The sequence below is a fragment of the Periplaneta americana genome, chromosome 5 (genome assembly GCF_040183065.1).
Source record: "Periplaneta americana isolate PAMFEO1 chromosome 5, P.americana_PAMFEO1_priV1, whole genome shotgun sequence".
Taxonomy (NCBI): Eukaryota; Metazoa; Arthropoda; class Insecta; order Blattodea; family Blattidae; genus Periplaneta; species Periplaneta americana.
Window position 1 is genome coordinate 191,006,650 of NC_091121.1, and position 24,331 is coordinate 191,030,980.

Genomic DNA, 24,331 nt, shown 5'->3' on the forward strand with positions numbered 1-24,331 from the left:
GAACAAAGATTGAAACATCAGGACTGAAATGTATTTTTATGTATTTCAATATTAACTTATTTTTAACTGTGAATATTCGAATTTTAATAATTTGTATTACAGTCAACTCTGGATGTAGTAAACTCTGTTATAGTGAACCTAAACCGTTGGTCCCAACCCGCATACATTATAAAGTACATTAATATTTCAGTTCATTTCAGTTCATAGTGAACCGTCACTTCGGTTATAGTGAACCTAAAACTAGAACTTCCCCAAGAAAATGTAATTTTAAAATGGTCACAATGGTAATTTAGGAAACCCTTCCTCCTATAAACTTCCAAGAATATGTTCAGAACAAAATCTCAAATCATCTACTCGTTGTACATTGAAAGACAAAGGATTTGTTCAGCTTTCTGGACACTTGAAACATATTAAAGAGAATAGTGTACGCAGTGAGGGACAAAGGAAGGATTATTTCTGACTTCTTTAAAAGAGGTTATTAGAAGAATAGGAAGAGAAAGTGTTTTCTTTTGTAACAGGGAGTAAAGTGATGACCAAAGGGTAAATACAAGAAGGATTACAGTATAATGGTCCTCAACCCTTCCTCCTGCATCTTTGTAAAAGTGAACTCGGGGAAATTCTGAGGCATACCTCTAGTGGGAAGAGGTGCGAAATCGGTCAGTGCCTACTACCTACATGGTCAGATTAGATTCAAGTTTCGAACTGTGAACATCTGAATGTCGAAGCATAAAGTGTTTAAGTTGGAAGATGAAGTAAACATTAGTACTGATATTGGACGTGGTCTGTCCCAAGTGGACATTAATATTGTATGTATAGCAACGTCAATAGTATAAAAACACACACTTCGGTTTTAGTGAACCTCGGATATAGTGAACAAAATATGCTGGTCCGCAGAGGTTCACTATAACCGAAGTTGACTGTATTTACTTCTAAACTTATTTTTACATTGATAAAATATGTCTATTTATTTTAAAAAGTGCAATTTAAATATTTAGAACTCTGTAAATAGAAGAAAAATAATGGACATTGGTTTTTACTTTTTAGGTGAAAAATATACAGCAGCGTGCAAATTAATCCGAACAACATAATTACTTATGCAAAAACACTCAAACGGGATAAAAAAAAGGATCTAAGACATACTTCAGTAATCTGTGTGGCCTCCCTTGTTCCTAATAACAGCTCTGAGACGATTTGGCATGGATTCCACTAATTTCCCACAAATATTCTTCATTTCTTCATCACGAAACCATACACCAATGAGGGCAGAAATCATCTTCTCCTTTGTAGAACAATCCATTTTTTGCATTCTTCTTTTGCAAATTGACCACAAGTTCTCAATGGGGTTGATGTCGGGTGAGTTGCCTGGCCAGGGGAGTACCTGAATATTCTTCTTGTTGAAGAATTCTGTAATTTTTCGAGACGTATGGCATGGTGCCAGGTCTTGTTGGAACACACCTCTGCCATCCGGAAATGATTTTTGCAGCTGGGGTACGATTCTGGTTTCCAATAAGTGAATATATTTGTCAGAATTCATCATTCCCTTGATATGTATTAATGCTCCAGGCCCTTCATGTGTAAAACAACCGCAAAACATTACTTTAGAGGGGTATTTGGGTGCTTGTTGGAGATGAGCTGCTGTTACTTTTTCGGATCCTTTCCGTACGTAAGAAACACGGTGGCCGTGGACCTCGAAATGAGACTCATTGGAAAAAAGTACATTCTTCCAGTCATTCACTGTCCAGTGTTGATGTAATTTTGCCCACATTAAGCGTTTTTTGCACATAACAGGGGTTAGCATTTGCTTCTTAATAGGCTTACGAGCCCTTCATCCAGCTTCCAAAAGCCTACGCCGCACTGTTGTGACATGAATATTTGCCCCAGTGGTAGCCATTAACGCGCAGGTTAAGTCGACAGCAGTTAGTCTAGGATTTAATTTACTTTTCCCGACAATTAAACGATCATCTGCAGGTGAAGTCTTCCTTTTCCGGCCACAGTTTCCTTTTTTCTGGGGTGTGATGGATCCAGTCTCCCTGTATCGTTTTATGATCGAATTAACAGTAGCCAAACCGATGTGACATTCTGCAGCAATTTGCCTCTGTGTCATAGAAGAATGCTCTGCTAATGTTATAATTTTAGACTGTTTTCATGGAGTTGTAGCCATTTGTGAAGACGGCAGAATGTACACAGGATTGCAGTATTAAGTCTTTAACACAACTGAAATGCTTGTAAGTACAAAACGACAGGCAAAATGTCACATATTATAAAAAAAATAATGACAGACCTTCAACAATGGAATTACAAGTACTACAGATGTCAATTAAAGCGGTATGAGCAGCTGTGAGGCCAACAATGACAGAAAATGTAAAAATATGTCGTGTTCGGATTAATTTGCGCGCTACTGTATTGTGGAAAAAAAAGTAGGCCTATCTAGATCTGTTTTACTTATTGTGAGAATAATCTTTTGTTGCTCATAAAATGACTTAAAATAAACATTTTGTTTGTTACTAAATTTATGTGACAGTATATTTGGTACGTGAGTACTATTGTCATTGTTCAGTGCCTCTAATACCCTATACGAATCTACGAAACAGAGTGGGCAGATGAGTCAGAGCACTCTGTTCCAAGCTATGTAGTATGATCCATGTGCATCTAGCTTGTACTCAAAGTAACCAAACACAGAAGTTTAGTAATAAGTTGTTGTTATCTAATGCCGGGCTTTGGCAACGAAGCCATTAGCGTTCTTGCTCTCCAATATTTCCCTGTGGTGGATCCATCAGGTAGAACTTCACAGGCTTGTAGATGATCTTCAGTCATTTCTTCTTCTTTGTTGCATAGAGGGCAATTTGGATTTATGTAAATTCCTGTTTTATTCAAGTGTTTGGCCAAATAATCGTGTTCTGTAAGCAGTCTGAATTTTGCTACTGCAGATTTATGTGGGATTTCTGGAATAATTTCTGTTTTTTTTATTAAAATGCTCCATTTTTTATCTTTGGCTTTGGTACATAGTGCTTGGTTTTGCTTGATTTTATATTTATTTTTAATTAGTCTTTTGATGGATGTAAAAGGTAGGCTTGTATTTGTATTCTGAATTAAATTGGATCCTTTTTTGGCAAGAAAGTCAGCAGTTTGATTTCCAGCAATTCCGCAATGTGCAGGTATCCATTGCAATTGAATTCTTTTCTGTAGTTTTTGAAGTTGTTGGATCATTTTGTGACATTCTTTAATTTCGATTGATATAATTTTATATGAATTTATTGCATATAATGCTGCTTTAGAATCAGAGAGAATGACAGCATTTTGAAATTTATCTATTCTGTACAGTAGGTGTTGGAATGAGATATGAATAGCCATTATTTCCGCATCAAAATTTGTTGTATGATATCAGTTTAGTAATAATGAATATATTGAATTTAGGAGTTTTTATGTTGATTGTATAATGATGATTTCATCTAAGCTGACTTTTTTTTTCATTTTCAGAACTTACCTTCCATGAAGAAACGTAAGCGTAGTAATTCTAGTCCCCTGGGTTCAGATGATGGTAAAAATGATAAGAAACAGAAACTTAAAGGCAGTGGTTCTGATTCTGATGTCATAGAAATGAAAAAGGAAGAAATAGTGGTTACTATATCTGACTCTGAGGAAGACAAGAAAGGCAGAAGGCAAGACAACAGCTCAGAAGATACTGAAGAGGAGAGCTCTGATAGTTCCTACAAACGGCAGCAGAGAAGAAAACGAAAAAAGAAAAATGATAAAAATAAAAGTAATGGGAAACAAGAAACAGAAGATAACAAATCAAAATCTTCAGAAAAGAGCTCACTTTCTGAGAATGGCGATAAAAGTACTGGTAACATAGAAGTCACGAATCAAGATGATGACCTGGACAAGGAGATGCCTAACGAGGTAAGCTCATCAAGTGCCAAGTCAGCTTGTGACTGGCTGAACGAACATTTCACAGAATTGTCAAAACTTGGCGAACTTCTGACATACCAGTCACAGAAAGTTTCGAAGAGGAAGGTTCGTGAAGAGCTAATGACTAACCCTCAGCATGTTCGAAAAGTAATCAACAGTTTTAAGACCCTAGTGAAAGTAGCTAAAGATAACATGGAGCATGTAGATGGTTTTCTTACCCTCCATCATAAGTACTGGATGAAACGTGTTATTAGGAAACATAAATCTAAAACAGGTACTAGAGATAAAGCTGAAGGTAAAGAGAAAGCATCTAAACAAGAAACTAAGAACAAGAATGATGAGGAAAATGAAGAATGTGGAGAAAAAATGGATGTTTCAGAAAATAGAGTATCTGATGATGACGTAGAAATGCATACAGGTGACAAATCTAAAAGAGGTACTAGAGACAAAGCTGAAGGTGAAGAGAAAGCATCCAGACAAAGACCTGAGAGCAAAACTGACGTGGAAAATGAAGAATGCGGAGAAAAAATAGATGTTCCAGAAAACAGAATATCTGATGATGACATAGAAATGCATACAAATACAAATAAATCTGATGTTGATGTAATTCAGAATGGATTTGAAAAAGATGATTCATCCGAAACTGATGAAGCAAAACAAACTGCAGATAGGAAAGAAGAGGAAGCTGAAAATGATAGAAAACAGAATGAAATTGGGGAGGAAGAAGAAGAAAAATTAGAAAACTGTGATGGTGTTCAGGATGAAGATTTCATAAAGGAAAATGGTGGTAACTGCAGGACTGTTTTGGATTTAATAGACGAGGATAATTGTTGTGAGGAAGTAAGACATAAGGATACAGAAGTACCAGAACATGAATCTGATGAACATCAGAATTTTAAAAATGTTGAGATTGAAGAAACAAAAACAAAGAAGTCTAAGAAGAGAAAATTACTTAAAGACAGTGATGATGAAGAAAAGGAAATTATAAAATCTAGTGAAAGTGAGGGAGGTGTGAAGAAGAAAGTGCTCAAAGATAAAAAGAGAGTAAAATTTGATGTTACAACAGACAATGAGGAAAATGATTTGGTACTTCCCGAGTTACTTACAGACAATGGAACTGAAAATTCAGTCGTAGATAACGACCAGACCAACACAGACAGTGAAAATAATATTCTTGGACTTAAAAATTCAGTCCAAAATGAAGAAAAGGTACCAGAAGATGAAGGTACAATTAAAGATAACAGTGACAATGTTCATGAATTGAGTGGTGAAAAATGTAGAACATTAAAAGGTAAAAAGGATGAGAATAATGTTGTTGAAAGTGACTCAAGCGTGGAAGACATGTTTGGTGGGTCAAATAACGAATCTACTGTAAGTTTTGAAAGTTTGGCAACTTTGGTTGTAGATAAAAGTAAAGAACCCGTACTTGAAAATGCATTGTCAGATAAAACTGTATTGCCTCTTGAAGAAACATTACAGATTTCAGAAGTTGATAATACAGAAGATAAAGAGAAGGGAGAAGTAACAAATAAATTAGAAAATGAAGATAAAACTGAAAAGAGAAATGAAGAAAGAGAAGAGAAAGTTGTTACTGAAAGTGATACTGATACTGTTGAATTACTATTTAACAATGAATTAGTAGAAAATGATGATGATGATACTGCAATGAAAGAAGGAAGTGACAAGGAAAACATTGATTTAAGCTGCACTACAGAAGAGCAATTGGAGACAAATGATGAAAAAGGCAGTGGTAAAAATAGTGACGTTGAAAGTATGGAACAGGATCATTCTGAAGATCTGCTCCAGAAGTGTGTTGAAAACAGCAGTGCAGTAGGAGCACAAGAACATGTTGCAGAAGTGGAGAAAGATGATGGACAATTAGACAAAAAGGAGGAATCTGCAGAGAATGACAAAGAGAGTGACGAATCAGACAATGACGGAGGAGGTGATAGTGATATTGGTAATTTGCAAATAACTGATGATGAGATGTCAGATAGCAGTGAGAAACGAAATGATGAAAATAAAGTACCGATTTGTGAAGATAAAAGTGATAAAACAGATGAACAAATTTGTGAAGATGTAGAACAAAGTGATAAAGAAGATGAAGCTGAAGAATCTGTTTCGAAATACACAGAAGAAGCAATAGAGGCTCAGAAAGCTCTGCTTGGTTACACGTCAGACGATGAAGAGGATGGAGACAGTCAGACGGACACACCAAAGAAAAAGAAGAAGGAAGGATCAAAAAGAGTGAAGAAAAACTCAAATTCTGGGGATAAAAATGCAGAAGAAAAGACTGTGAAGAAGCGAAGGCCTGGTCCAAAATCACGAACATATGTGGGTATTGAAAGTACTGATTCAGAACTGCCATCAAGTGAGGAAGACTCATCGTCCTCCTCAGACAAGCAGATCATGAAGGCAGTCGGCCTTAAGAAGAAGAAGAGGTTCAGGCTGAAGGACACTGAAGCATACAAGCAAGATGAGAAGTTGGGTTGGAAGTGTAGTGTGGTTGTAGAGCGCTTACCTGAGGATGTGTTCCAGAAGTATTACGAGCAGTATTACAGTGAAGAAGAAGATGAGTCTGAGAAGGCCATAAAGGATGATAAAGAAATACACAGGTAAGAAAGATTCTATATATGTTTTTGTCTCCTCCCCCTTCCCATCCAGTGGCAGCTGGTGGTTTGAAAATATGGTGGTGCACAATGGATATCGAAGAGGAGTTAAACATACTTTGTGCGAGATCGTACGTATTTGCTTGGTTTCTGCACAAAACCAATCTGCGGAAAGTCTAAAATTCCACATTCAGTATTCCCAACCTAACACACATAACAATTTCCCTCTTCTTACCGCTTAAGTGACATATTGATAGTCCACACCTGTGGAGTAACGGTCAGCGTGTCTGGCCGCGAAACCAGGTGGCCCGGGTTCGAATCCTGATCGGGGCAAGTTACCTGGTTGAGGTTTTATCCAGGGTTTTCCCTCAATCCAATACGAGCAAATGCTGGGTAACTTTCGGTGCTGGACCCCGGACCCATTTCACCGGCATTATCACCTTCATATCATTCAGACGCTAAATAACCTAGATGTTGATACAGCGTCGTAAAATAACCCAATAAAATAAAAGACATATTGATTTTACTGCTTTAGGCGTTTAACATATTATTTTTTAGAGACGTTCAATATAGTAATAATTATAAATTTGAAACTTACCACTGCAATTTCACCTAAATTGCACTGTTAATTAAGTATTGTTTTTAAATATTTGCAAAAATTAAGTAAACTCTACAACTCTACTAAAGTTAGTGCATTCGTGATGCAAGTAATATTAAGGAAGCTGTGAAAAAATCAACAAGGCCCACACCTGTGGAGTAACGGTCAGCGCGTGTGGCCGCGAAACCAGGTGGCCCGGGTTCGAATCCCGGTCGGGGCAAGTTATCCGGTTGAGGTTTTTTCCGGGGTTTTCCCTCAACTCAATATGAGTAAATGCTGGGTAACTTTCGGTGTTGGACCCCGGACTCATTTCACCGGCATTATCACCTTCATATCATTCAGACGCTAAATAACCTAGATGTTGATACAGCGTCGTAAAATTACCCAACAAAATAAAAAAAATCAACAAGATTCCACAGACTGGGGGAAAAAAAAAGACAGACGTATATCACGGCCTGCTGGAGTATAGTAAACACAGAAAACATTTTAAAGCAACAATGTTGAAGATAGATATTTTTGTTTTGCAAATTTGCCATCATTGAACAGAAACCAAGATGGAGATTTCATTGCAACTAATTAGAAATTCCTCTTTCAGGTATGTAATAAACGATCTTCGCACAAAATAATGTACGATACATGAGCGGTATGTTTTCTTTCAATTCTCGGAAATTAAAAAAGCTCAACTATGTTTTGCTTTTTCAAACTTTTCCTCGAGCATGAAAACTTCAACATACCGCTCTTGTAACGCATATTACTATTACCTTAAAGTTTAAAACCGTGTATACCTGAGGGCATATACATATAAAGCTTATTTATATGCAATTAATAAGTAAAATGACTAAATACAAGCATACCTATTTATACAGAAGTCCAAAAGTGGACGGGGTCATGGATGGAGCGCTCTATATTGCGATTTACCCTCATGAAAGACATTTGAGCACAGAATCGTCATCAGAATGCTACCAAGTACCAAGTCCAATGTTTTCGTTCATAAAATTCAAATGCACCTTTCTAGGCTGTCGGGAGATAGCAGCACTTATTGTCAGAACGACAACTCTTACAACTTTAAAGCAAAATACAAGCTCCTTTATGTATTGTGCCGTTTGTGTGCATGCAGATTGAGAAAGTAATGTGCGAAATATGCGACTGTTCGTTGCACAAGCCGAATGAATACATTTTTCATGCTTATTACTTCGGACAAATGTCTAGTTGAAACAGATACTTTCCCAGTGAACTTAGTTTCTTCTGCACTGATGTTGGTGTCCATGCAAAGTGCGACAAACCGTTCTCAATGAGGAAAGCAGTAGACCACGCCTCTAACCCGTCCCTTCATTAGCCGAACATCTCTATAAACTACCTTCCATAGGTTTTCAACATCTTTGCAAATCAAGAGGCTCGAAGGCTCCTGCAGACGTACAAAACGAGATGGCAGCTGCAGATAGTCATGAATGAAAATTGTAAAAAAAAAAAAATTATATTTTTAATAGTAACAAAGCCTGGAGATTAGGAACATTACTGGGGGGTGTACAAACATGCAACCCCCTTGAGAAGCCGCCACTGTTCCCATCCCCTTCATATGGTTGAGAATATAGTAAAGTGTGCAAAATGAGGTTGCATTTGAAGTTGAGTCTTTGAAGTACTGGTAATATTATAGATTGAAGTAAAAGGGGAGGTAAGAGCTATTTTGAGATAGAGGAAAGGGGACAGTTGTTCATTTTCATATTGAAATAGGTTTTCAAGAATTTCGAACAAAGAAGTTTAATTTCTTTCCAAAACTTGAAACTTTTCTTGAAGTGGATGTGAGGAAAGTGGACGTAGGCAAAGGAGGTGGGACAGTAATAAGTAGGGAGCGGATTTTTATGTGCTAAAAAATTTAAATATATTTATTTTTTTATGTGCTAAAAAGTACGAAAATATTTGCTAAAAACAAAAAAATATTTTTTTTTTAAATATGACAAAAATACCTTACTTAGCTTAGAAAAAAAATGTTACTAGGTACTCACCAACCACACTTGAGTGCTAGTAGTTTGCCGAGAATTGCAGTGAACAACAAAGGTTATCTCCAAATTCTCCATCACAAATGCATGCCGATTATCTCTGAACAACTACTTATGCTGTGAAAACGATCTTTCCACATCACAGGACGTCAGACGTGCATATTTAAACAGAGGAATGTCACAAACACAAACACCATCAGTTTCACCTACAGGCATATCCTCCAGTACTTGAGCAACTTTACACATTTTTTTATATCTACTGTTTTTCCCAAACATATTCTGGAATTTGTCCCTTAGTAATTGTGCTTCTGAACCTGATAGCGAGTCTAGTTTAATTTTCACGGTACGCACCTCTCTGTTTCAGACAACAGGTTTTTGGATTTTCGAGTTTTTTTTTTATGGTGTCACACAAAAAGCTTAGATTTGCTAATAGGAAAGCCAAATCGTTTTTTAAACAACCATCTTTCAGTATATCTTGAAGGATATCGATTGATCAAGCCCAATAACAGGGAATCACAACAAGACATATTGCCTTACTTGATGGACATGAGCGAGAGGCGAGAGATTTGTTTAAATTAAATAATGTTCATACCCAAGCATTTATCTGTTGTGTTTCACAAACAAAGCGTGGAATGAAATCATCTTCAGCAACAATAAACATTCCTAATTATGTGTTGCAAGATCTCTCCTCTTTGTCCACGTTAATTTATTCTCTAATAATAACACTGATATGCTGCCTAGCAGTTCTCAGAACTTGCGGCGATACTATTACAAAAATGGATCACGGATACACCACACAGCGCTTAGAAACACGAAGCAACCAGGAATTCTTAAAAAGATAACGTACTTGAGTGACATAATTGATTTAGTTTAAAATGTTTAAAAGTTCTTGTAAAAAAATTATTTAAATAAAAACACTCCAAGATTTATGTATTTATAATAGATTTCCTGAAAATATGTATTTACATAATTTTTTTGTGAAAATATGTGTTTTTATGTGAAACAAAATTCGGGTTTTAAACTTGAAACTTCATGTTCGAAATTTTTAACTTTGTTAATTGTGTTTTATCACACTCAAAAATAATATTTAATTACATAGAAATCCGCTCCTTAGTAATAAGTAGAGCCAGGAATTTTAGGTGCAAAATTGTAGTTGTAAAGGGGGGAAAAAAAGGTGCTTTAATTTAGTCGAAAAAGGTGCAAAAAAGATGCAAATTTCAAAGGTAAATATTCATTACAAACAGTACCAAAATAAATTACATTACATATAATGACACAAAATTCCTTGAATAAGCTTAAGTTTCATTCTCTTTTATGAAAATGCCAGCTGACTGACTTACAGATGTGGTTCAACCAATAGAGCAGATGATATTGACAAGGAGAGGAAACAAATTAATCTTTCGCCAGGAAGGGGCAAGCCCAAATTCTTTTTCTTCCTGGTTAGTAGATTTCACGTAACAGCAATGGTGCAATGAAGTACAAATTAATTTGCGGGCATTTTGCGTAATGGGACTTCATTTAGGCCCAAACTAATTTGAAAGCTTTTGCCAAACAGTACTGTACTGAAGTGAAAGTAATGTGATACCACACATTTATTTTATTTTTTTTACTGGCATAGATTCTGCAGATCTTGTCTGTGAACATGGGCCCTCAAGTAATGTTTCCAATTGGGCCCAACTCCTAAGGCTGCAACCCTGGGCATACATACATAAATTTAAACAGGCTGACTGATACGAGTAGACTGACAGACAAATAGACTAATCAGTCAATTGAACTGCCTGACTGACTGACATGATAGAAGCAATTTTTCATTATGATGAATCCTGAAAACATGAATTTCAGGGTAGTCTCGGAATTAGTTTCCTATAGCATCACAATACTTCTTCTGTACTCTGTATGATGAGATAAAACATCTTAATTTATGTGGAATGAATGAGTTAGGATCTTAAGCTGTTAATAACACATCTTGATTACACACACAGCACTTTATATTTAAGATTTAGTTCTAGAAATAATTTTCTAGTGTTAAATTGAAACTGAGTTGTAATTTACACTAGCAGTCAAAAGTTTTCAATCACCTATCACAACTATGGATTTGTGGTTAAAACAGGGATTCCGTTTTGAATATTCTATCATATCATAATGCTAGAGCGAGAAAATATTTGTTTTGTTGGTCTATTTAGTTTTTTCGATGTGTTTGTACATTGAAATAAAGTATATAGTTTTCATAGAAAAACTTTTGACCGGTAGTGTACCTATTTAGTTTCATTTTTTGTTAATGACAGAGAAAAATTTGCTCCGGTGCCGGGATCGAACCCAGAAACTCCAGTTTTACATACCGGGTGCTGTACTACTGATCTGATCCTTGATGTAGCTCAGTGGTAGAGCACCTGTTCTGTAGAACTTGGAGTCCTGGGTTCGATCCCTGGTGCCGGAGCGAATTTTTCTCCTTCATTAACAAATAATAACCATAACAGAGAATTCTGTAAGACCAAAAAATTAATGATCCTTACATTCTTAAGGCTGGTTCACAATAAAGCAGAAACGAGAATCGGAACAAAAATGAAAATGGTAAAATTGTTAAAATGTATACATTTAAATGTGAGCATTCACAATTAACGAAAAGCTTACCAGAACCCGAGATCGGGAACGGAGAGTTGGCCAAGTTTCAACTTTGGCATTCACATTTCCGATCACAGCCCACTATGGTCTGTCCAAAACAACTTCCGACCTGACAAATGGCGCCTTTAGCATGTTACCATGGCAACCATTGAAATCAACCAATCACAAGAGACATGTAACTATGGTAACGGGACGGTGTTGCCTTCTCTATGTTTACAAGTTGCACGTGAATACCAGGGCCTAGTGGTGAATACAGTGGCCGGAATGACTGAGTTGGCTGTTTAATGCGTGCTTTGTGTGAATTAAAAATATTATTTAGTTGTATTATTGTTTTAGTGTATCGATAATTATTGTGTTTAAATTATATTACACTATTATCTTCGTTGTCATTGGTGGAGTGTGTGTTTTCTAGTTTCTGCTAGAGTTTTTAAATAGATGACTTGTGCAATGTCGGAAGGAAGGAAGGAAGGAAGGAAGGAAGGAAGGAAGGAAAGGCAGGCGGAGAACAAAGAATACTGTACAAGGTGCCCCGTTAAAGAGTCAAGCGCGAGAGATGGTGTGTTATGTAAGAGAGTATTTTGACAGGAGAAAAGATAATGGCGGGCCTCTTTTACCTTTGGCGCAAGTTGTAATGAGAACTGTTGCTTGTGTTAAAATTAATAAGAGCACTGTTACCAATATTTGAAAAGAAAAAGGCCGTGCAGATTTTTAATTATAAATATTTTTACAGTTTACAATTTTTTCAACGCCTTTCTAACAATATTACATTGAAGAATACCAACACTCATAAAAGTAGAGGCTTTGTATTAAATTAAAACTGTTTTTACAGTTTACAGTCCTTTCGACGCTTTTCTAACGGTATTTACATTGAAGAATACCGGTACTACTACTACTACTTATTATTATTATTATTATTATTATTATTATTATTATTATTATTATTATTATTCTATTATTATAGGCTAATAAAAATAATAATGTACACAAATTTTAATGCCTAATGTTCAACAAATTGGTTAGAAATGTATGTGTTCATGTCAGCCGTTCATTACTGCACTCTATCGGCAGCGCGCTCGCTTATACGAAAGATGAGCAACATGACAACATTGCTCCCCCTTCTCTATAAGCTGTCAAGTCGGAAGTAGTTTTGGTCAAGGTATAGATTCATTCTATTGCCATCTAAAAGCTATTTTGTCGTCGTATATTTTGTAGCAAGAAGACCATGACATAACCTACGCATTATTTTGTTCTGTGCTGTGCATCATGGAGCAAGTTTTATTTGATGAGATTCTAATATTGAAATCCTCACATTTACGATAAGCGGCGTGCCTTGTATAAAAATTAGAAAATGATGGAGAATACGTGGCTTTCAATAGCTGCGTCTTTGAACATCGATCAGAAGCAAATCATATTTTATTACAGTATTGGTTATATTACACACTACATATTCATGCTTCAATTCAATAACTACTGTTGTGTTCATTTTTGTTCTATTACAAATGTTTCTTCTCTAATTACTTTATGTTATGGTAGACTTAAAATAGGTTGTGATAATAAAGATGCATGGGCATATTTATAGTACCGTACCTAATGAAATGTTTCAGTTGAAATTTCGAAGTTAGTTAACCTGTGTTTATGTTGGCTGCCTTGTACTCATGAGAGAACACCATTGGTCAGTTATACACAAATAACATTAGAATGTGTAATATCGACTTTACATATCGTTATTGACATACATATCGATATGCATAGTCGTCGACGTTCTCGTTTTCATTCTGGTTCTCGTTCCCGGTTAACCAGCCTTTAGTTTCAGTTTAACACTAGAAAGTTTTTTCTATAACTAAATCTTAAGTATTAATAATAGTCAGTAATTTCGCCTGTTTGCATGCTGATTTATTTGCATCTAAATTATTTTACAATAGTTTGTCATTTTCTTATGTTCTTGCCATGTGGAACTGAAAAATTTGGTTCTTTTAGATACCGGTATAAGTTGAGAAAGAAGCACTGAAGTAAATGTGACCAGAAGAGAAGGCTCAAGGAATTGGTGAAACTGTTCAGACTTCACATCAGATTTTTATTGCTCTTCTAGCAACTGTTGCTTGTTCATTCTTATAGTTCTTGCCACTCATAGATTAGCAAAGTGGTTTCATGATGTTTGCAGTCATTTAGCGTAATCGGGTGACATGTATGCCTTTGTAAAATTATTTGAAATTTATGTTATTCTAAAGATACTTTCAAATATTTGTTTGTGTGAAGATTGAGTGAGGACAAGCACCACTGTGTGATGGAAAGTCCCACACAAACATTCCACTGATTTAGTGTAATCAGGTGATATGTGTAAATTTATGAAATTATTTTAAATACTGTACATATTTCCCTTTCATATATCTTCACACTTTTTCTTTGGTGAGGGTTAATTGAGAATACACACTTTACAGTACAGTGTATAATGGAAAAACCCCACCCATGCACTACAATGTTGTATCATGTCAGAGAACTGTATTGTTTTAAAATTGAGTTGGACCTATTGAGGTTATATCATTTGGTAAGCTGGTGTGCAAAATACCTTGTGATAATTCGCGTGTTGAGTTACTGTCCACATTTCACGAGATGATCCGAGCAAGGAATGCAAGGTTTTCCCCCCACTTTCACAACCAAACATCGAGACAGAACCGGGTTTGTGTGCTCTAAACTTTCGCTATCAACTACAGTGAAAACATTGTCCCTCAGTAAAACATTATTAATTCATATAGGCTACATAGTATACATTTAATATCTATAATTAAGTTAATTATGGAAAGCAATTATTCAGTGACAGTGTTATATTACACCAGTCAATGTAAATATTATATGTTTGGTTTACAATATAGTAATTAATAATAATAATAATAATAATTTAATTTATTAAGATTTTTTTTAATATATAGAAATTAAATTTTTTACGAGTATAATGCGGCATGTTATTTAAATGAAACATTAAAACTTCATGTATACTTTTGAGCTAACTAAAGTTTTAAATTTATTCTCCTCTCGAAGTCATGCCCGTGATTAACTGAAGTTATTGTAAGTTTCAATAATTTAATGTTGACATTATGAGAATATTATTAAGTTAGTGTAAATGAAATTAGTATTAAATTACAAAAAATAAATAAATACCTGCATATTTAGCAGCCCTTTCTGTAGCATTCATCAAAGAACACAATAATCTCTTCTGCCTTGCTTCATCACACATCTTTATTACATTATTACTTTGTCATGCTTCACTATGTATAGTTTTTCCATTTTTACACTTTGTAAACATTATGATAACTGATATGTGACACTATTGAAATCAAACAGAACTCTACTTCGCTTTAAAACTACTTAACTAAATATTTCACTGACCAAACAAATTCGTAACTCATTGTCTAACTAAATTACTAATTTAAGATAACTGCCTAATTAAAGCGTAATGCAGCCAATCTGACATGATCTTTAAGTTAACTTAAGAAATTAAAATCTGACTTAAGAATGTTTTAATGTAAACAACACTTGTTATCCACAGTATTCACAACACCAACATCACAATAAAATCTCAACAGTAACTAAAATGCTTGCATAATTTGCAAAATCAACGTTTTCAGGTGGAGTGTCACTGAACTTTGTCCCAGCCAGTCAATGGCACCACCCTCATCTACCTGCCCTTTCAGACGCGCTAAGTTATTGTACATTTCCTTACCCTCGTCTCTTACCCCGCAAGGACCATTCCCCCTCGCAGAGATAATCTCGTGAAGTGTGGACAGTAAGTGTCATTTGCAAATTGGGACAAATCATTCTGTCATGCAAGACATTTAATTTATGGCTTGTAATAGCAGGAACACAATAGATTTATGGACTTATGTATTTGATCTTTTTTTAAAAAAATTCAGAATTTATTGAAACTGAATACTACTATCATCAATATTAATGTAATGAGTAAAACATTTTGATTCTTAATTAGAAGTTTATCATCTGAAAGTCCGTTCCTGTAAAGTAGTTTGCTATTCTTCTGATGTGAATACTCTAATGTAAGGAGGAGTCATGCCTTAATAGTTTAATTTTTTGAGTCCTCTCTTGGTGAGAGTATAAAGTAATGAACTCTGGAAAATGTTGTTTAAATTCATGCAGGATTGCAAAGCAAATATTGTTTAACATCCTCATAAGGTACGGTTTGTTTACGGCGATCATCATCGAACGCACATCGCCAGCGATTATAAATGCTGGTGATGATCGCCGAGAAGTGATTTCTTTATTGACGCACATCGCTATAGATTCTCATTTGTTTATTCCTTCATTTACTACATATGATCAAATGAATTAATGTAGGCCACGGTCATAACCAAAAAATAATATGAATAAATCCAAGATAATGAAGTTGCTATTTATTCTAGAAGAGGGAGATGACGATATCACTATCGAGCATGCGTATTATAAAAGGAAAAAGCTATAGACTAATGAAATATTCAGGATTAGGTTTACAGAAGGCTGTTTTAACACACTGATAATGAGACATCTTTTATAAAAACTCTACAAAATTTAAGGAATATTTCAGACTCTCACCTAACCAGTTTGATGATTATGTTTTGAGTTTAATTGAATATGACAATGTGAAATTACCTACCAATTTTGTTCAGACTCCGGTAACTCCGGCTAATTACAACAGAAAGTCAACTTTAAAAGTAAAAGGGTTAAGATCTTTTACCTAAACACCATCGATTATTTCTGTAAAATTTGAGGTTATGGCAGACGAAATCCAGTGCAAGGGAGCTGGTGGGAAACTTACAGAAGAGAGAATTTCGCCCTTACCCAGCATTGAACGGAACTCTCTGGGTGTGATAAAAGTGTAATCTGTAATGTAAGGGTTTATTGTTTAATTTGCTTATTAATTCACATTTAAGACACTAGTTTTCTTTAAAATTTCGCGAAGTTCTTTCCACATAAATTCCTTCGCCTGTGTGTCCTTATATTATTTCAAGCTCATATCGAAAAGGGCATTATTTTGTGACACATATCCAATAATAATAATTTTGTCTTCAGACCGCGAAAAATTACAAAACGTCTTGATTTGTTTTGCAGCCATAACGTACAGATTAGATATTCGATATTACAACATGACCTTCTCTAAATATCGATTATTGAACATGAATGAGGCGATGTGCGTCCTGAATTTGCTTCAGAAGCAACCTCCAGCGATCTGCGCCGTGTCCAACGAACTGCTCTGGCGATCTTCGCTGTAAAGGAACTATGCGCATTCATTTCAACTGCTAGCAATTCTGGCAACAAATGCTGGCGATGTGTGCTCAGCGATGATCGCCGTAAACAAACCGTAGCTATAATCTCATGATATAAATTATTTCTGAAAAATGTTAAAATACAAAAAAGTTGAGTGAAAATTATCATTATTAAGCTTCTAAAAATATGGGTCACTATTAACCTGGTCCAGCCTTAGCATTCATCTGTCAGTTTCATCATTTGTCGGCCCTGCTCCCTTCTTCCATTTGGAGTATATTTCATTATTAATTTTGGGTGTCTTGATCTGGACATTCTGTTAAAAATTAATCTTCATGTTAATCTTCATGGTAAATGATGCATTTACTCAGGTCAAAACAATGTGAGATTTGGTAAATGATATTCTATCTCAGTTTGTTTTGCTTGCTTTCAATAGAAGACTGTGCATGAGGTTTTTAGTACACTTCCTGTTTGGCAAATTGCATACAAGGTGATTCACGAAGAAAGGTAAAAAATTTAGGATGTGAATTCTGAAGTCTTTCTGAGTCAAAAAGTTCATATGAATATGGGTCCGTTTTCGAACGGTTACAGAGATATGGCTCTTTGATTTCACAAAAACTTCTGGGATTTCATTGTACTAACTCCATTTAGAGACAGATAACGGGCAAATTTAATGTTTATATTCACGTATGCATACATACTTAATATTCTAGATGTCGGGGTCGATGTTTTCACACATTTTTGAAGGTACCTCCTTCTGCTTCTACACACTGTTGCGCTAGGGCGTGAATTGCACTCATTGCTTGGGAGAGTTGCTCGTGGCTGTTCTTTATGCCGCATCCAAAATACAGTCGATTAGCACCTCTCTCTCGTTTCCCCCTTCCTTTGCTATACCAAGTCTTTCATCCAACCCCATTGACAGTGAATACTCTTCGATATGGTACCCTTCTGTTTGGAAAGCGTCGTTCATATTCAGCGACGGCACACAAGGAACTTCCATTGCACAAACCATAAACATACACAATATCAGCGTATTCTGTAGTCGAAAATTTGTAATGCATCTTGAAAAACACAACTTAACACTTCCAATAATTGTACCTGTATAACTACTGTACTGTAGGTAGCTGACTGAACTGCTGTGAACTGAAGTGATAGTGGTATTTGTGTTATGCGCTCGTTCTGTGTCATTACATCAGACAAGGGCAGGTGATTGGACATTTGTAATGCCCCACCACCCGGTTTGTTTCTCTTACCTACATCGCTCACAATGCAGATTCCAATGTTACGTCATTCATTGCGATCGGTGACCTTGTCTCACGTCAGCAGCATATGGTAACGTCTGATTCACATTGGGGCGAGATGTTTTACCAAAAAAATGCATCTAGCTCCGCCATCGTTCGAAAACGGACCTATGTTCATATGAACTTTTTCACTCAAAATGGCCTAAGATATCGTATCCTAAATTCTTTTACCTTTCCTTGTGAATCACCCTGTATATCTTTAGTATGGACTGACTGGTGATTGGATTGTTAAGTTACGTGGCTGTTTGTTTTTATGTTTGTAAGTGAGTTTGTTCTTTTTTACCTAGTTATAATAATATGTATAACAATATGTAATGTAACAACTGAGCTGTTCAGAGCAGAAGTGGTGTAAGTCAAAAATGTGTAATGTGTAAACATTCTGTAATATACAGTGCAAAGTAGCAATTAATATTCAATTTATTTAAACTATTAGTAGTCAGCGGATAGCAAGAAAGACATATTAATTGCTACTTTGCACTGTATTTTACAGAATTTTTACTTTAAACCTCATTATCCAATTTTGACTTACACCACTTTTGCTCTGAACGGCTCAACTGCTTCATTATGTTTTTTTTTTTTTTTTTTTAGAATTGGTGTACAAGTTGTGTGGAATGTGCACGATGTTATATTGTTAGCCATTGTGCTCTTATACTGGGTGTTCATTTCAAAGTGTGTCATGACGTCACTGTTGTGAGTCAGTGATTTGAAGCGAGTTTCAGCTTTTATGTCAGAGAAGTTGCCTATTATTCAAGGCGTTCAATCTGAACTTGAGAACGTGTATGGTATAACTTGAATGTCGTAGCAACAGATGGCGGTCTGTGTGCTATCATAACCTCTTTCGAACTGTGTTTTGCGCGGGCAAGTCATACACAGGGTATTTGTTATCATCGGTTGCGTACGGCAACATTCTACGATACAAATCAAATGCTCCGTGTCCATGTTGATCGTCGAAGTTAATGTCAACAAATACCCTCTCCCCATAAAGAAAAAAAACTCACCTCAGTACGTGTTTCGAAACAGTTCACAAACCTGCCACTACCGGCATTACCGTACGTATCGGTAAGTACCCTTCAGAATGAACGCCGTACTTGCTAGGCAACTTCTCTGGCACATAGGTAATACACCTTTGCGGAAATGTAGGAAGATTGAATTCTCTAGGCTCATCGGCTAGCCACATATGACATACAGTGAGCCATACACACTTTGAACTGAATACGCAGTAGTGTGTGTGTTTTAGTATAATAATGTAATTTTTCTTTGTCCATTAGTTTTTATTAATATCCTGTCTTTGTGTACAGTGAGGTTAGTTGGGGATGCTCGGGTTTTCGTCCTAAGATGTCAATGTGTTGGTTACCGCGAAGAACACACGTATGTCTCCAGCACTTTTAGGCCTACAGTCCTACTGTTATAATGCTTAAAAGTTACAATAGAGCTGAGACGAGATGTTATGGCACCAACCTGCGCGAAGTTTTAAATTGCTGGCCAGCAGGGTAGAGGAGTGGGGGTTGTTTGGGTTACGGTTCTCAAGCTCAGAGCGGCAGGCATATCCGTTTCATCTCTTTTTAAAAACATTCGTCTTGCCTTAGTATCACCACTTTCCTACTCAAGAGTCCGAAGGTACCTAATGGAATTATGCCCGCTATTCCATCTTTATATTCTTATTCTCCGTCCGAATCAGACGACTGATCTGTGCTGGAATCAGATGTCCCTAAGTTTATGGAAATGTTCTCCAAAATACAGTCCATCACGTGCTCACTTTCAATGTAATTGTTCTCTATTTTCTTCACATAATCATACACTGATATCCATTTTTGGAAGAAGCGATAACAGAGTCGGCCTCTGTTTATGCGTAGCGTAGAAATTATAGATGAGTCTTCTTAGGACTTCCTCATCAAAACTGTCTACAGCTGCAACAATCTTCTTCTTCAGCTGTGATTTTTCCGGACTAGAGAAAGAATCTGCTGTTCCTGCCTCAATATTTTTCCCTTCTTTCCTGATTCTTGCCAAGGTTCGCTTTGAAATACCAGTGGCAGCCAGTACTCTTGCACACACGCTTTTCAATGGAATTGATATTCCATCTACAGCCTCTTCTGACATGAATTTCCATACATTGTATGCTATTTCATGTTCTTGACTATGAACTACTCTATGATTTCACACCTTCGACAATGTCATAATGAGGGCGCTCAGAAGCACAATGTTTTCAGTATTAGCAATAACGGTAGTAGCAGAACGATCTGAACACTCGGAATGCCAGTAACCAACTAACCCAACACCCCTCCAGTTGAGCGTGAGGGCGAGTCCAAGCAAACGAACTAAAATGCGTCCCTCGCGCTGGTGCCATAACTTCTCGTCCGGGCTCTACTTACGAAGCTCATATTCTTTGCTCAAAATGCCCCCCATTTATTACAACAAACATTTGACATCTTTTTATGAAGTTTGCAGTCACTTTAGCAACTTCTTCAATCCTTCACTAATCTCGTCTAATTTCTCTTCTGACGGAACATGGCATTCTCTTTTTGGTGTTTTATCGTTTACTGAACCTGTCTGCATGAACTTTTTGTTAAATCTTTTTTATTGTACAGGCAGTTTGAACAGGTCTCTGGAAACTTTTCCCGAAATTTACGTCTTGACACTGGACCACCTCATGTAATTCCCAATTGACTGTCTGGAAGTGAGTTGAAAACTTGGACTGGACTTGATGATGGTTATTTTGTAACAACTCTCCTTTCGACAGAAACTGAGAACATGACTCTGACTCTTCTGATTAATTGAATTGTTAGGAAACATCTAGAATATAATGAGAAAATGACATCATTTTTTTCCTTAATGTACAAATTAGGTTTAGATACTCATCAAAGCTGTATGGTGTGACTTTATGTACAAAAACACTTCATTGTGTAGCATTTTGTGCAGAAGAATTCCTTCTGCTTATCTTTACATAAAACAGTATTGTTATAGGTACTGTATAAAATGTGTAATGAGAAAGTGTCCCTAATTTATTTAAAACCACTTTATCTTCGTTACTCCTTTTCACAGTAAGTTGTTTTGTAAAATATTGAAATGTATATTATGTTAAAATAGGTACAACAGTATTAGAAAAACTTAACAAACAATTAAAATTCATTTAGCTAGACATGTTTCAGGACTTGTTGTCCTGCCTTCAGTAGTTTTCTGAAATACGAAAAATGAGAAAACTTGCTTTTTGTGATCTCATGACTTAGTTCCTGTTACTTTTGGTGTCGTTTCGTTGTAGAAGAATAACAGTTTTGGAAATAAATATTTTCCAGACACCAGTTTACAAGTGTTTCTTCATAATGTAACTATGCATCATTATTATTTATTTTTCTTATACATCAAGTTATAAATTTGAACAAAGTTTTTAATCAGAGATTACATAATAATTAATGCAGTTGTATTGAAACTTCCGAGTGCAATATGAGTATAATTTCAAATCAATGTTTAATTATTATTTATGTGACTTACAAAACTTTACATTTCATGCAAATAAAAATATCAACACCTGTATTCAGCTATTGTATTTCTTGTCCATTTACATAAGTTTCATAAACAAAACAGTCATAATTAGAGCCCGGATGTTTGGCAAAATGCCTTTTTTACTGGGTGGAAGTAAATCATAATTTGCATAGATATAAATGTGATTTGGAGTAAATCAAAGTGATGGGCCAATTTTTATTTTACCTTTTTAAGGTGTTTCTTACTAATAAAGCCTTTTTGTCATTTTAAAGCAATATTTATTTATTTGCAATTTTCTAATTAATTGTAATGTAATTTGTATGAAATTTAAATATTTGAAACAATGACTAACTTTACTAACAATAGTAAGTAAAAGTAATTTATTTCGGTGCTTAACCTGCTAATAATCGTGCTTTAATACTATTGGTGTAATATGAATAATGATAGACAATGCACAGTTACAAATCTAATATTGTCATGTCTTCAGGATACCAACAATCAACTTTATAATTTTAAATATTAAGCTCATTCTCATAAAAGTTGTCACAGCATTTTCAATTGTTTGCATTCATATTTTCAAATCTTATTGTTACAATTTTGTGCTACACGTATTTATTACTGTAGGAGAAAGAAATTTGAGTGAGGAACAGTCAGTTACAGTGTTGCCAACAGTTGTTCGTATAATCCTGCTAGATGGCTTTTGAAAACCCGCGATTTTCTAACAAATATCTCTAGATTTTAATGTATACTTATTATTCAATAATAATAATAATAATAATAATAATAATAATAATAATAATAATAATAATAATGATAATGATAATGATAATAATAATAATAATAATAATAATAATAATAATAATAATAACGGTCAAGATGGAGCATCCACCCGCCAATGTAATGAATATTGCACACTATTATCATTGCCAATGTGGCGCTATAAAGCAATTTTGAACACTTTTATCACAGACACAACATATTTAAATTCTTATTGCACGATATATGTTACCGTTAAAACCCAAAATCCGACAAAACCAGTTTCAACAAGTAAAAACTAGTTTTAAAATATAGATAGAAAACGAATTTTCGTAAGATCTAGAACCAATGACAGGTTAGGTTTGGTTTGTTTAGGTTTTTTTTAGGTTTTTTTTTAGGCTTTTACCAAACAAAAACCTAAACAAATCAAACCTAACCTGACATTGATTCTAGATCATACGAAAACTCACTTTCTATCTATCTTTATTTGCTTAAACTAGTTTTTACTAGTTGAAACTGGTTTTGACGGATTTCGGGTTTTAACGGTAACATAATATAATATGGAATTATCACTACATTAACACATTCATTATTTCACAAAACACACACTGAACGAATTAAATGTAATTATGAAAGCTGCTTATAATGCTAATATGAATTTCATTTCAGAAACTTTAAAGATTAAAAACAGCTAGTTTTCCCGCTAAGCGGGATAATATAATTTTACCTGCGAGACGGTTATCCAAAAAAGCTAGATTTGGCGGGAAAACCGCTGAATTGGCAACACTGGTCAGTTATTGTCGGGTAACAGAAGGTATAAGATCGGTTAGCTAGAATGCCTAAATTCAGTAAACCGTTGAAAAGTAAACTTCATGCTTACGTTAGTGAATTTGGTTCCCATGTGTTTTCAACCGATGGAACAGTTTTGTTATGTAAGGTCTGTGAAAAGATAGTTAATCACGAAAAAAAGTATTTTATAAGTCAACATGTGTCACCTACGAAGTAAATATGTGAGTTATGTTGATATACTTTAAATTTATTGCTAAAATATATTATGCGTTCTTTAAATTTATAGTGCCTTTTCAAAGATTATTGTGCCTTTTTTTTTACGTTTTTATTGCCTTTTTTGTCTGCATATTTTAACTGTTATAAATGTCTAAACATCCGGGCTCTAGTCATAATAATAATAATAATGATGTACAGATACGGAAATAAAATTCGGAGCTATTGTGTAAGTTTCGCTTACAACACATTGCGCATGTGGAGTACACAAGAGCCCCTGTATTTATGCTACTTGTGGACAGTTGTGCGAAATTGTTGCCTACATAGAAGTGGACTTTCATTAAGACTCGCCCAAAGTTTAATTCCATGTTTGTACATTTCAGTTTTAGGTAAACATTATTAAAAAAAAAATCTGAATGTACATGCCCGTACCTTAGGTCAGTAAGAGAGCTGTCCCAAGGTTTACTGGTTTATTCTAAAAAAGACCAAGAGATGAAAATGTTGTACTAGGAAATGAAAACGTTTTTTTCTTGTCATATGGAAATGAACTATTTCTAAGTGGCTTGTAAGTCACTAAGTAAGTCTTCCTGGACTTGTATATTTGAATTAAAGCTCATGAAATAGGTGTAACTTTTCAGACTAAACATGCATATTTGTTCAAACTTGGGAAATTGAAGACTGTATTACATACTATATTTAATATTGTTTGCATTGATTGTGATTTTTTTCTTTGACTAAAATTCATTTTTCTGTTAACCTCCTGTTTCATTTCATTGTTTAACTCATTGGCCTGTTAGGCAATTCCAAATCCTG

General features: G+C 35.2%; 1 protein-coding gene across 5 annotated transcripts in view; it reads left to right on the plus strand.

Moving 5' to 3' along the window:
• LOC138700358 (transcriptional regulator ATRX-like) overlaps positions 1 to 24,331 on the plus strand; it is a 172,004-nt gene that overhangs the window by 34,461 nt on the left and 113,212 nt on the right. For all 5 annotated transcript variants that reach the window (XM_069826933.1, XM_069826932.1, XM_069826934.1 and 2 more), the window contains one exon: positions 3,478 to 6,524. In XM_069826933.1, the coding sequence (XP_069683034.1) occupies positions 3,478 to 6,524 (3,047 nt within the window). The remainder of the gene's footprint in view (positions 1 to 3,477; positions 6,525 to 24,331) is intronic.